General features: G+C 35.2%; 1 protein-coding gene and 1 long non-coding RNA gene across 3 annotated transcripts in view; both read right to left on the bottom strand.

The window, feature by feature from the left end:
- Positions 1-14,265, bottom strand: part of LOC111493399 — a 631,558-nt gene that overhangs the window by 321,894 nt on the left and 295,399 nt on the right. The window lies entirely within an intron of this gene.
- LOC111492779 (trihelix transcription factor ASR3-like) overlaps positions 11,491-14,265 on the bottom strand; it is a 3,620-nt gene continuing 845 nt past the window's right edge. The window contains exons 2-4 of the mRNA XM_023142227.1: positions 13,042-13,299; positions 12,746-12,963; positions 11,491-11,616 (exon numbers count right to left, since the gene is read on the bottom strand). Of these exons, the coding sequence (XP_022997995.1) occupies positions 11,587-11,616; positions 12,746-12,963; positions 13,042-13,299 (506 nt within the window). The 3' untranslated portion in view covers positions 11,491-11,586. The remainder of the gene's footprint in view (positions 11,617-12,745; positions 12,964-13,041; positions 13,300-14,265) is intronic.

The following is a 14,265-nucleotide window of genomic DNA, read 5'->3' as shown; positions in this document are numbered from 1 at the left end:
GACACAAGGAGAATTAATGAAAAGATCTGGAAATCGTAGGCATGCCTAGTGAAGAAGGAGATGTGTGTGGGAGTACATGCACGTGGCCGAAGCTGTGCAGATGCATGGGAGCGCATGGGAGCACGTGAAGGCACATAACTTGGTTTGTTTCATTCTGCTCGACCTCATTTGCCTATCCTTAAACCCTTTTTCAATACTAGCCTAAAAAATTAAATATTGTTGGATTAATTTAAAGAATTGGGAGAATATTGATCCAATTAGGAGCCATTTCCATGAAAAAGGGAATTATCGATATAGGTAAGTAGTTGCACGAACTTTTCAATCAAGTCTTAACTCGTAAATAGTTAGGATCATGTTAGATATGCTAGACAAGCATGATTGTTGTATAAATGATATGAATGCATGATTAACTATGAGAAAGTTGGGATTCAAGACTATCATTGCTATGTTTCTCTAGTTTACGTTTATAGGTCTATCCTGACATGCAGATTACTTGGTTGGATTCATGAGAGGGTTGAGTTAGCTAACCCTGGCACGTAATCCTATTTTATTGTAGCCCACCTAATAACTATATCATTTGGCAGTAGATTGAAAAATTACACCATTTTTATACGTACGATGTGGAAACCCCTAGAGGTTTACCCAACGGACTCGAAGTGGTACTTTTGCCTCTAGTGTGAGAGGCCACACATGCACTCCATAAGTAGACATATGATAGGTTAGTGGTGGCACTTTGTCCACTAGTCTACTAATTCCCGCGAAACCACTTAACCAACGCACTAAGTTCTAAGTTGGACCCATGATTATGCATGACCATGAAGCCATTAGTTATTTAAGACCACTTAGAAACTTTGATATGAACCAAAAGACATCAATCATACAATATACTTTAACGAATATGTGAAGAAAGGGTTGTTAAAATTATCAAAAGATGTTTCAATTTATGCCACATTGAAGAAAAATGAAATTTGATTGTTATAATTTTTATTTACTTTAGGTTACAATTACATAATGTTAATTATGATTCATACTTTGGTTAATTATGGCCATGAAGTATGAAGGTAAGAACTCTTGGAATGCCTTTAATAATTTCATTTTGAGACTATATAAAGTCATGTATGTTTATTTGTAAGTAGACTCGAAAAATATATATAAAAGGAGCATTTGTGATTTCTTTAGCCAATGGCTAAATTTTTTTACAATTTTATGTAGTTTAGGTTGCATGTAGAATCATTCAAGCTCGACATGATCAATCTTGCTTGTGGAGTGATTCGAATCTTAAACAAGTGTTTGAGATATTTGATCAACAAGAATCATTCAAGCTAAGACATGATCGATCTTGCTTGTGGAGTGATTCGAATCTCAAACAATGTTCTTGCCTTGAGATATTCGATCAACAAGGTAATCTGAATCTTACTCTCCTTGTAGTGATTCCTTATCTTATCAAACTTAATATACGAGCCGATGGCTGAGATGATCCTTACATATAAGCTCGAAGATGGCTTAGATATCATGTTTAAATTCATGTTTTTTTTTTTTATATATTTTAATGTTGTATATTTACCTATTTTAAACGAGACATCAGATATGTCTTATCTTATTATTTTACCTTTTATGTAAATATACGATTCTCCACAATCGTATGATGATATCCATTTTGAGCATAATCTCTCATGGCTTTGATACCACGATTCTCATGGTTTCGCTTTGGGCTTCCCAAAATGCCTTATAACAATAGAGACTGTATTTTTTTTTATTATAAACTGATGATCATTCCCTAAATTAGCTGATAGTTAGATTTTAATCGTTGAGAATTTTTGAAATAGAGTAGTTTTTATTTATTTTTATTTCTTAATTTTGTAAACTTTTGAAAAGGATGTTTTTGTAAATATAAAAATAGTTTATTAATTAAAAAAAAAAAAAAAAAAAAGTTGAGAAAGCAAGTGGTGACAGGCTGTTAGTTACCACGGCAACATATTCAGCCGTGAAAGTAAAAAGTAAAATATTACCATTACTCAGTTTTGGCGATATTTTGGGAAACGATAAAAAGAAGACGATAAATTGGGGGGAAGAATAAAACAGAGTTTCGGATGGTCGGTGAGAAAAGGCTGTAAAAAAAAAAAAAAAAAAAAAAAAGTTGAGAAAGCAAGTGGTGACAGGCTGTTAGTTACCACGGCAACATATTCAGCCGTGAAAGTAAAAAGTAAAATATTACCATTACTCAGTTTTGGCGATATTTTGGGAAACGATAAAAAGAAGACGATAAATTGGGGGGAAGAATAAAACAGAGTTTCGGATGGTCGGTGAGAAAAGGCTGTAAAAAAAAAAAAAAAAAAAAAAAAAGAAAAAGAAAAAGGGAAATGCAGAGGTTAAAAGGGTAATTTCAGAAAGATAGAAAAAAATAAAAAAGAAAGAAAAAGAAAAGAAAAAGGGAAGTGTCAGTCTGTCAGGTGGAGACAGGAGATGAGGGAAAATGGTGGGGGCGGGGGAGGGGTAAAATGGGAAGAAAGGAAAAAGAAGAGGTGGGGCCCAGGGGAGATTGTGGTCAAAGTGGAATTGACAAGCTTTGACCAGTCCTTGCCACNGACTCTGCTAAAACACTGCCATCTCTCATATTTAGTCCGTGGTACTCTGCCACACCCCCAAAATACCATTCAATTTTTTTTTTTTTTTTTAATTCTTTCTTATTATTAAAAAATATATTTTTTAACCTTAAATTAATAAAAATATTATTAAATTTTGTCAACTTTTTTTAATTTAAAAATATTATTGTCGTTATTACCACATTTTAAAAACATTACGTAATTTATGGATATTTTAAATATATATATTTATTGAAAAATGTTTGGATATTTAAAATATTTAATAAGTAATTTTATTGTTGGAGTCGAAAAATGCAAATACATACCAACATAACTATCATAATTGCAATAGGACCTAAAACGTGCTTTGAATTCCAATTCTTTACTTTCATATACATAAATCCATATGCATCACTTTCGTGCACACGAAAACCATTAAGCGAGTATTACTTTCTTACTCTCGAAGTTTCATTGGATACACATCAATTTCACACGTAAGTGATGTCATTTTCATATACTCCGACTTTATATACATCACTAGATTCTTTAAGAGCAGAGAATCAAAAGAAAAATGTATGACTATTTTGTAACTGTAATGATTACACATAGGTATGAGGTTTAGATATAAAAATAATCCGTTTAAACGTGATACAATTAATGAAAACATGGCTAGAACGAAGAAGAAAAAAACATCTTATCGTTTTGGGAAAAAATTAATCATCTACCTTAATACATTTTTTGAAAGATTTTAGAAAAATAATAAGATACTATTTGAAAAGGAAAATTTTGAAAGCTTTAAAAGCTAGATTTTGGAAAAATAGTTGTAAAGCAGAGATTTGGTGTGAGACCCCACATCGGCTGGAGACGGGAATGAAGCATTTATTGCTAGGATGTGGAAAGCTCTTCCTAGCATACGCGTTTTAAAACTGTAAGATTGACGGTGATACGTAATGGCTAAAGTGGACAATATCTTTTAAAACTGTAAGTTGTAAGATTTCTTTTTTAGGTATTAAAGTCTGGAGTTTGGCCAAAATTAAGAGGTCCACTGGACTCAATCACTTCCTACACCTTTATAAGATGAGTTCCAACCAGTTTTGTCAAGGATTCAAGAACTGAAAGTGGATGGATCATGTTCTCCCAATTCAAGATTTGAAGGCCACGTTTGGAAAGGAGAAAATTCAGTTCTGAATCTTAGTATGAATCTCAAACATGTGCCAAATCCAGATTCTGAATCTTAGTATGAATCTCAAACATAGGTTTTATGCTCAAGTTCCTATTGTTTACTACCCATGTGACGTAGGTCTTCTGGGTGGAGTGTTTTAGGATCGAAGACTAATGTTATGTATGGTGTATGTAATGGAAGTGAATAGTATGATAGGATCCACTCTCCTTAAGCTCATTTAAAGACGAGAGATCATACAAGTGTATACAGTAGGGCTAGGCACCACACTAACCAAACCTTATGAACTTAAGAACTCATGACTTATGACCAAGGTTCTTAGAATAGAAACCATACTATGCCTTTGTTAATGTTTTAGAAGATAGAACCCTAGCTTCCAATACGAACACGATTAAGAATCTACACGTAGCTACTTACTCAGTTTTGTACTCAATCTAATTGTTACATGTTTTTAAGCAATGATTAAAAGTTAGTTGAGGACCGGAGTGAATTTGAAGTAGGTGTTCTAGAGAGCTAAACTCAAAAAAAAATTACATGTTTTTCATTAAATACATGAATAAACGCGAAAACTTCCTAGAGGTCTTCGTTCAATGTCCCCCCACAGTATTTTAAGACATACTCAGTAAACAACTCCAATATCGAAGTTAAATGCAAACACATACAATTCATGAGAGACCTATCATAACAATCTATTTTTTTACTGTAGTTATCCTAAGTAGGCAAGTGGATGTGTACTTAATTTTCTATACATGAACCACACGTGTGAGTATGTGCCCATCAGTCGGTTCGCACACCTCTTAAGCCCTTTTTTGGTCGGACGAGCATTTTCTGGTAACTATTGATGTCGGACACCCGTTAGGAATATCGACCGTCATGGAAGAATTATGGTAAACATAATGATTGTCTCCCTACTTCGTAGCGTACGTGTCCGTACTATTGTAAAAGGAGAAGGGTATCCCTAATGCATGAACAAACAATAATGCATGAGATCCCAACACTTTTCCATTTTCATTATCATATACTACAACTCCGCTAGTGTCTTCCTTCATATCATATCTTCCATGCCTGTATAAGGGTTGTATTTCATGCCAATTTCTCATTTGCATGTCAATCATATCACATATCATTCATGTTGCACATATGTCATATCATAACATTTTTATGCTTTCAGATGTAACAATTCACATCATGTGCACATCATAACAGTCCCATAACATAACCCGAGCATGTCTTCAATATATCATATCATAGACATATCAATTCATCAAATACAACATAATATTCACGTATTATCTCATACACATATCATTTCATAACAGTTTGCATAACACGTGCAAAGCCACGAACACATGTCATCATTTAGCATACAATTATAACAAAATTGAGGACACTTACTTGGTTGGCCTTAGCTGACGTATTCTCTCAGTTCAAGTACGTTTGCTTTCCGTTCCTCGAAATCCTCCAAATATCGTCAGTTGTCATTTTTTATTAGACAGTCCATCCCGTTTCGTTAGTAACTCGATATTTTTTAACTCAATTGAACTTAAATCAAGAAATTTAACCTTATATTGACCTTAATTACCTTAAACAAGGTCAAATTCAACTTCGGGATGGTCGATAGTTCTTTGAATGGAATTATGATGTGCATCATAACCATGTACTACTATGAGTTGAAATTATTGGACCTCATGCATATTGTATGCCATAAGAGAGGATACTTCCCAATATATTTTGTAGAGACTATTAGGTTTTGTAATTCCATATTTAGCTACATGTATAAGGATATTTGTTTATTTGATTTAGATTTGATTTAGCATACCAGATTTAGTGTTACCATGTTACTAGGAATAGGATTTGTTAGAGCTGTTTTTCCTTGTTTTCAGTGTATTATATAACGCTATATAATAGCCAATTTCATTCTTCAATAGATGGCTAGATTTCTCTCAATTCTTTTGATCTTTCTCATTTCTGAACATTTGGTATCAGAGCAAGAAGCACCAATCTTCTACGTGTGTCATAATAAAAGTATGTCAATGAAGAGTTCATACATGTGTCATAATAAAAGTATGTCAATGGAGAGTTCATTTGTGCAGTCTGCAATTCCAAAATTTGATAGGTACTATGATCATTGGGCAATGTGCATGGAAAACTTTTTGCGGTCAAAGGAGTACTAGGGTTTGGTGGAGAATGGGATTCCTGCAGCAACAGAAGACATCGTTTTCACAGATGCCTAGAAGAAGCACATTGAAGATCAGAAGTTGAAATATTTTAAAGCAAATAATTATTTATTTCAAGCACTAGATTGTTCGATCTTGGAGACAATCCTCAACAAGGATACAACAAAAACATATAGGATTCTATGAAGTAGAAATATCAAGGTTCGACACGGGTAAAGTGTGCACACTTGCAAGCTCTACAGAAGGAGTTTGAAATGCTTCACATGAAGGTAGGAGAATTTGTGTATGAGTATTTTACTCGGATCCTTAGCATAGCCAACAAGATGAAACTAAATAGTGAGAACAAAGGAGATGTTGAAGTAGTTGAAAAGATTCTGAGATCTATGACTCCCAAGTTTGATTATATTGTGTGTTCCATCGAGGAGTCCAAGGATACAACCATCTTAACCATTGATGAGTTGCAAAGCAGCCTGCTTATGCATGAACAACGCATGAGTTCTCATGTTGAAGAAGAACACACTTTGAAGATCACTCATGGTGAACAATCTGGAGGAAGGGGTCAAGGTCGTAGAAGTTTTAGAGGCAGAGGAAGTGGACGAGGCAGACAAACTTCAATAGGGCCACAGTGGAGTGCTATAATTGTCACAAGCTAGGACATTTTCAATGGGAATGTCAAAGCAAGAAGAAGGAGGCAAACTATGCAAAGACTCAAGAAGAGATAAAACCAATAGAGAAGATGTGTGGTTCCTTGACTCGAGATGTAGCAATCATATGTGTGGGAAGAAGGAATATTTTTCAGACTTTGATGGAAGTTTCAGAGATTCAGTGAAACTGGGCAACAACTCAAGCATGGTTGTAACAGGATAAGGTAATGTACCGGTGCAAGTGAATGAAATCATAGAGATAATCACATGAGTGTTCTATGTGTCGGAGCTGAAGAACAATTTGTTGAGCATTGGAAAATTGCAAGCAAAGGGGCTTACCATTTTGTTTCAAAATGGAACGTGCAAGGTGTTTCATCCCGAGAGAGGCTTAATCATGGAGACAAAGATGTCTTCGAATCGAATGTTCGTACTGCATGCTATATCTCAGCCTGTAGCATCCACGTTTCAATACAATCACAGAAGATATTGAGCAACTTTGGCAATGTAGATATGGACATTTGGGCTTTAAGGGATTAAAGACTCTTCAGTAAAAGAAGATCGTGGATGGTTTACCACACCTCAAGTGTCCATCGAGACTAAGTAAAAATTGTCTGGTGGGTAAGCAACAAAGGCATCGTTTCCAAAAAGGAGCACATGACGAGCTTCACAAATTTTTCAATTGGTGCATGTTGATATTTGTGGACCGATCAAACTCATCTCAAACAGCAAGAAAAGATATTTGATTACTTTCACAAATGACTTTAGTAGAAAAACATGAGTTTATTTTTTAATAGAAAAATAAAAAGCCGTAGGTGTATTTAAAAATTTTAAGATTCATGTTGAGAAGGAAACAAAGTCATTTATTAAAGCGTTGCGAATTGATCAAAGAGGAGAGTTTACATGACAAGAATTCACCAATTTTTGTGATGTAAATGGTATACAAAGACAACTAACAGCTGCATACACGCCACAATAGAACGAAGTTGCAGAACGAAAAAAATAGAACTATTATAAATATGGTTCGTAGTATGATTTCAGAAAAGAAAATTCTAAAAAGTTTCTCGCCTGAAGCAGTCAAATGGACTGTGCATGTACTGAATCGAAGTCCAAGGCTATCAAAAATAAAACTCCACAATAAGCTTGGAGCGGACTCAAACCTTCAGTTGAGTATTTTAGAGTTTTTGGATGTATCTCTCATGTTCATGTGCCCGGCAATAAAAGAATAAAATAACTAAGTTGAATGATAAGACTTTGAGTTGAAGTTAGTGAAGAGTCATAGACTTACAAACTCTATGATCCAACTTCACAAAGGATCATAATAAGTAGGGATGTTTTATTCGAAGAAGATAAGAGTTGGAACTGGGATAAGACCTACGAAGAATCTAGGGGTGATCGAGAGGAGGAAGCAGATGTGTTTGATGAAAATGAAGAAGGGAGCGAATCTAATATAGAAGCTACAGAGGAAAATACTGCAAAGGAATATTTCCTCTAGCTCTTTAGCTGAAGCAAGCTCTCCTAGCTCGAATAAGGAGAGGAATAGGAGACCACCAGTCTGGATGAGAGGCTATGCAACAAGAGAAGATCTTTCTGAAGAAGGTAATGAAACTCACTTGGCCATGTTTACCACTACTTTGAAGACGCATGGAAGAGTGAGAAATTTTGGCAAGCCATGGATCTGAAAATGGGAGCAATAAACAGAAATGACACATGAGAATTGATGGGGTTATCGAACGATAAGAAGAAGGCTAGAGTAAAATAGATTTTTAAGACGAAATTCAATGAAAATTGGGAAGTAGACAAATAGAAGGCTAGGCTTGTAGCAAAGGGGCATACTCAACAACATGGGATAGACTATACTGAAGTATTTGCACCTGTTGTACGTATGGAGACAATTCGTTTGGTGGTAGCACTTGCAGCTCAAAGAAGTTGGTCCATCTATCATCTCGACGTGAAATCTGCATTTCTATATGGTGATTTGAATGAAAAAGTCTTTGTGGAGCAACCGTGTGGATATGTGCAAAAGGAACATGAGCAGAAGAAGATTTACAAGTTAAAGAAGACACCTATGGGCTTAACAAGCTCCACGTGCTTGGTACAGTTGTATAAAAGCCTATTTCATGAAGGAAGGTTTTGAGCAGTGTGACTATGAGCATACTTTGTTCATCTTTTGTGTTAAGTTTAAAGGAGGAATGGTTAGGTTGTGTTATTTCAGATTTAACTAACATAAGTTGAGGAATGTCTCTTTATTTGATTTAAATTTGATTTAGTTACCAAGTTATTAGGAATAGGCTATTTTTACTTGTTTTTAGTGTATTCTAGTGTATAATAGCAAATTTCATTCTTGAATAGATGGTGAGATTTCTCCCACTTCCTCTGATCTTTCGAGTTTCTTATAAGAGACATATTCCACAATGTTAGAAGTTGGAATAGTGTCAACTTCCCTTTTCATTCCAGTACCAGTACTATTGAAGCAGGCCTAGGCCATTTAGGATTGTATGACCGATAGTTCAGTTAGATTACCCTACACAACAGATCCATCCTGAGAGGGAACGTGGGATTATGAGGATAATCTTAGTAGTCGACAAGCACAGGGAGAACTAGTTTCACACTACTCAGACAAAGCAAACTACCTAATCTAAGAACAGAAAAAAGAGTTCATCCTAGAGATGAGAATTGCCCCTCAAAAGACCTACGACGCTAGAAATGGGTGAACCACCATCTCTAAACTCAGAGCAGATTCATGAGTAGCTAAAGTACTGCTCGAAACTTCGAGGCATGCCAGATGCTTAGATAGCATTGGAGACTAGGCCTAACTTCCTAGAGCTCAAAGTGAACCATGGGTACCTGTTAAGGATATTTAGTAATAAATTATAGTTTACCATATATATTATATTTGATATTTTATTATAAAATATCTAATATTTGCCTTATTATCATAGGTATCTTTCCATTTATTGTTATTTCCATTTATTACTATTTTCATATCCTTGTAATTTATTTGATTATAAATAAGATAATTTTCACACCATTTAGGTGGGGTGGATTAATCAAACATTTTTTTGGTCCGGATCAAATTTCAAAACCATCAAAATCGGGTTCTTATATCCAACTAGCTATGGTTTTCATATCATCCCTCGAGCGATGGTGACACCCACTAGCACGAGAAATAATGAACACACAGTGGATCAATTCTGCCTCAACCTCAGCCAATATGCAGTGGTTCTTCATCGATCGATTCATGCTTGGTTCTTCATTGACGCTAGAAATGGGTGAACCACCATCTATTTCTAGCTCGTTTCAATTGTCTTACACCGGCTCCAACTCAAATTAGTTTGGGTTCTTATATCCAACTAGTTACGGCTTTCATATCATCCCTCGAGCGATGGTGACAACCATTAGCACGAGAAATAATGAACACATAGTGGATCAATTCTGCATCAGCCTCAGCCAATATGCAGTGGTTCTTCATCGATCAATGCATGCTTGGTTTTTCATTGACGCTAGAAATGGGTGAACCACCATCTATTTCTAGCTCGTTTCAATTGTCTTACACCGGCTCCAACTCGATTTAGTTTTTTTCTTCGATTGTTTTGGCTTGATTCAATTGTTTTTTTCTCAGACAGATTTCTTCAATCCATATTCATTTTTCTCTAGTGTTTCTATCGATTTTTTTTACGAATTTGGCCAATCACACATTACCTCATCATTATATGTCGATTTTAACTTTAATTGTGATGTAGTGCTCATGGTTACCCACATTTTTAATATAGGATAGTGTCTAACACGGTTACTAATCACATGATTTTTGGGTAGAGTTGAGTTGAATTGTTGATACTCGATCCACGATAGTTAGGCCAATAAGTTGGAATTGGTAAACCATACAGTTGGATATGCATATTCTTGTATGATTCTATGTTGTTTGCTATCATGTTATATTGATTAGGAACAATAAATAGTTTGCTAATGTATATATTTATTTTATAATTATTGAATTACATAGTGATCTGGTTTCACAACTTGCATAGTATCATAAATAGCTATTTCGACTATTACTCCTCCACCGAGAGAGTTTATAAATAAATACTGATCTGGGTCTCGAACAGTGATTCGATTGATGATAAAGAAAGAGAATTTTTTGTTCATTTCTCCACCTTAACGACAGAAAAAAATGATTGAACAGTGATTCGATTGATGATAGTAAAAGGGTAATAGTCGAAAGTTTATTGAGCAGTAATTCGATCGATGATAAAGATGATTGAACAACAATTCGATTGATGATAGTGAGGGGTGATTCGATTGAACAGTGATTCGATTGATGAGAGAGTTTATAAATAAATACGGATCTGGGTCTCGAATAGTGATTCGATTGATGATAAAGAAAGAGAATTCTTTGTTCAATTCTCCACCTTAACGACAGAAAAAATGATTGATCAACTTTTATTGAGCCTGACTCATAGTGATCATTTATCAAAAAATGACTCTGGTTATCAAATGAGTGAACAATTGGGAGTAATTTACTTACAATACTTAGTGTATTACATAACCAGCTTCTAATGTTCACGTGAGATAATTGCTAATAATTATTTCCATGATAAGAGTTACACTTGTGTATTGGGTAACCGGCCACCAATGGTCACTAAAGAGTGATGGATGAAAATGATTTTTGGTGAGTATATTACACACTATATGCTTCGAATAATCAACCATTAGGATCCTTCGATTTTGATTGATAAACTATATGATGGTTTGTATATCTGACCTATTAGGGAAGTGTCTTACAAACTGACCGACATGGTTTAGAATCTCGTCATGAGGCCATTCTAGATTTTATGTATAAGATACCAAACTGAATTAATTAAAGGATTCACTCAAAAAATTAATAATAATAAATTATATTAAATAAGTTTTACAAAATCATTAAATTCCACATGAAACAATAATAAATTCTACTAAAATAATTTTATTTAAATTAATAATCAATCGTGAACGGTCGAGAATCCTTTCTAAGCATCTCCTCCTGATCCAGATGGGTCCTATGCACATCAAAACAAGCAAAAATATATACCAAATCATATATTACTGATCAAAACATGCATTATCACTTTAATTACGACTCTAAAAGTCAATAATTTTATCAAATTTAATCCTAAGAATGAGTACTCTGAAATCCCACATCAATTAAAGAGGAGAAAGAAACACCCTTTATAAGGGTGTGAAAAACTCTCCCTAGCAAACACGTTTTAAAAAGTTTGAGTAAATCCGAAAGAGAAAACCCAAAGAGGACAATATCTCGGTGGGCTTGGATTATTACAAATGATATTAGAGCCAGACACCAGACAGTGTGCTAGCTAGGATGTTGAGCTCTGAAGGAAGGTAGATTGTGAGATACCACATAGATTGAAGAGGAGAATGAAACATTCTTTATAAGGGGTGTGGAAAATTCTTCCTATCAAACTCGTTTTAAAAACCTTGAGTAAGCCCGAAAGAGAAAACCCAAAGAGAGGAGAACGAAACATTCTTTATAAGGGGTGTGGAAAATTCTTCCTATCAAACTCGTTTTAAAAACCTTGAGTAAGCCCGAAAGAGAAAACCCAAAGAGAGGAGAACGAAACATTCTTTATAAGGGGTGTGGAAAATTCTTCCTATCAAACTCGTTTTAAAAACCTTGAGTAAGCCCGAAAGAGAAAACCCAAAGAGAGGAGAACGAAACATTCTTTATAAGGGGTGTGGAAAACTCTTCCTATCAAACTCGTTTTAAAAACCTTGAGTAAGCCCGAAAGAGAAAACCCAAAGAGAACAATATTTGCTATCAGTGGGCTTGGGCTGTTACAAATAGTATCAGAGCCAGACACCAGAGTGTTAGCGAGAATGTTGGGCTCTAAAGGGGGTGGATTGTGAGATACCACATAGATTGGAGAGGGTAACGAAATATTCTTTATAAGGGTGTGAAAACCTCTGTCGAGTAGACGTGTTTTTAAAAACCTTGAGGGTAAGCCCGATAGGGAAAGTCCAAAGAAGACAATATCTACTAGCGGTGGGCTTGAGCGGTTACATCCACTTTATCTCTATCCATACCATAAAACACAATTAACATGATGATCTCTATAGTATTAGGTTTTAGGATCGTGATTATATGAATGAATAGAGAGAGAGAGAGAGTACCATGGAAGGAGGAGGAGGAGGAGGGATGTTGTGGAGCATATTGTGCATCATGGTTTGCATGAGTGATGGCATTTGGTCTCTAAGTTGGGAAAGCTCAGTCTTCACATTCATAACCTCAGCTTGCATTGCTTCATTTTGTTGTTTCAACATTCTCACCTCTTCTCCATTGTATGAACATTCATATCCTTCCGACCTTCTTCTTTCTCTATCATCTATTTCTGTACTCACAATCTTATTTTGTAAACAAAAACGCTTGCATGCCCATGCATGGCAATAGGAATAAGGAGTATTCATACCAGCCGAGAGGTTGGCGATGGCAGCCACCATGTCGCTAATGCCTTGGCGGTGAATGTGGTTGCGCGCTTCTTCGATTTGAAGGCAACGTTTTTGAACCTCCATAACCTCTTGGTGTCGGATCTCCCTTTGCTCCTCGCAGCTCCGCAGCGTTTGAGCCAACATTGCAGCGCTTCTCTCAATATTATCTTCCATTTTCCTCCTCTTTGCCTCCGCCTTCTCTTTCTTCTCACTCGACTCCGTACCCGATGAGGATGATTCTACACACACACATACAATTAATTACTAATTTTTCTCGTCATAATTAATCAACTAAAAATATATACGGATTGAATTGGGTTAATCTCTTAAACCAATTTAGAAATTTCGAATTGATCTTATTAGTTACTTAAACCTGAAAAATCAGATTTAGTTTTGTTATAACCCTATTTTTGGAATGGTCGGATTGACTCGACCAAAAGATGTCAACCCATGAACTAACCAAGTCAACTCAAACTAAAACAAAACATGACACTTTGAGTTTTTAAGTCATAGAAACCCGAGTAATTAATAAACATATAATACTAAAAAAAAAAAAAAAAAAAATCAAGAGATAGGGTTATTTTATTTTATTTTTTTGCATAATATTTAATTATGGAAAGGCTGAAAAGGGAGTTTTGCATTGCATGCTTAGATTGAAGGGACCATATTGTATTATCGTATCTTAAAATTTAAAAAAAAAATATATATATATATATATAATTTAATATTAACCTTAAAAGGGGATTTGTATTATAATTGTCGTTGTTGTTTTAGATACCCAAAAGGATCTCCCCACGATCTCAATCTCATCACCACAAGTTCATCATTGTCTTTCTCCATTCCCAATAGTATACATTATTTATCATTCTTGCCCCCCAGCTTTTGCAATTTCGAATTCTACCCCCAAATCCCAACCGCTGGATGAGTTGATGAAGTAATGCAATCGAAGGGTGAGATTTGGAGGGTGCATTTGTAAAGCCATGCAGGTGAGCGTAGGGGATTAGAAAAGGAATAACGAAATGAAAAGGAAGAACACTACGGTGAGAGGGTCCTATTAAAATTTGTGGCAGAGTCAAACCCTGCAACTTTGACCCAAAATATTAACTCTTTTCTCTCTCCTTTTTTTTTTTAAATAAAATTATAAAAAACAATTTTATTTATTTTTAGTAAATGAAAGGTCCAGGACTTGGGGGGGGGGGGGGGGG

This window comes from Cucurbita maxima, unplaced genomic scaffold (assembly GCF_002738345.1).
Source record: "Cucurbita maxima cultivar Rimu unplaced genomic scaffold, Cmax_1.0 Cma_Scf00001, whole genome shotgun sequence".
Lineage (NCBI taxonomy): Eukaryota > Viridiplantae > Streptophyta > Magnoliopsida > Cucurbitales > Cucurbitaceae > Cucurbita > Cucurbita maxima.
This window is presented reverse-complemented; position numbering and strand designations above follow the sequence as displayed.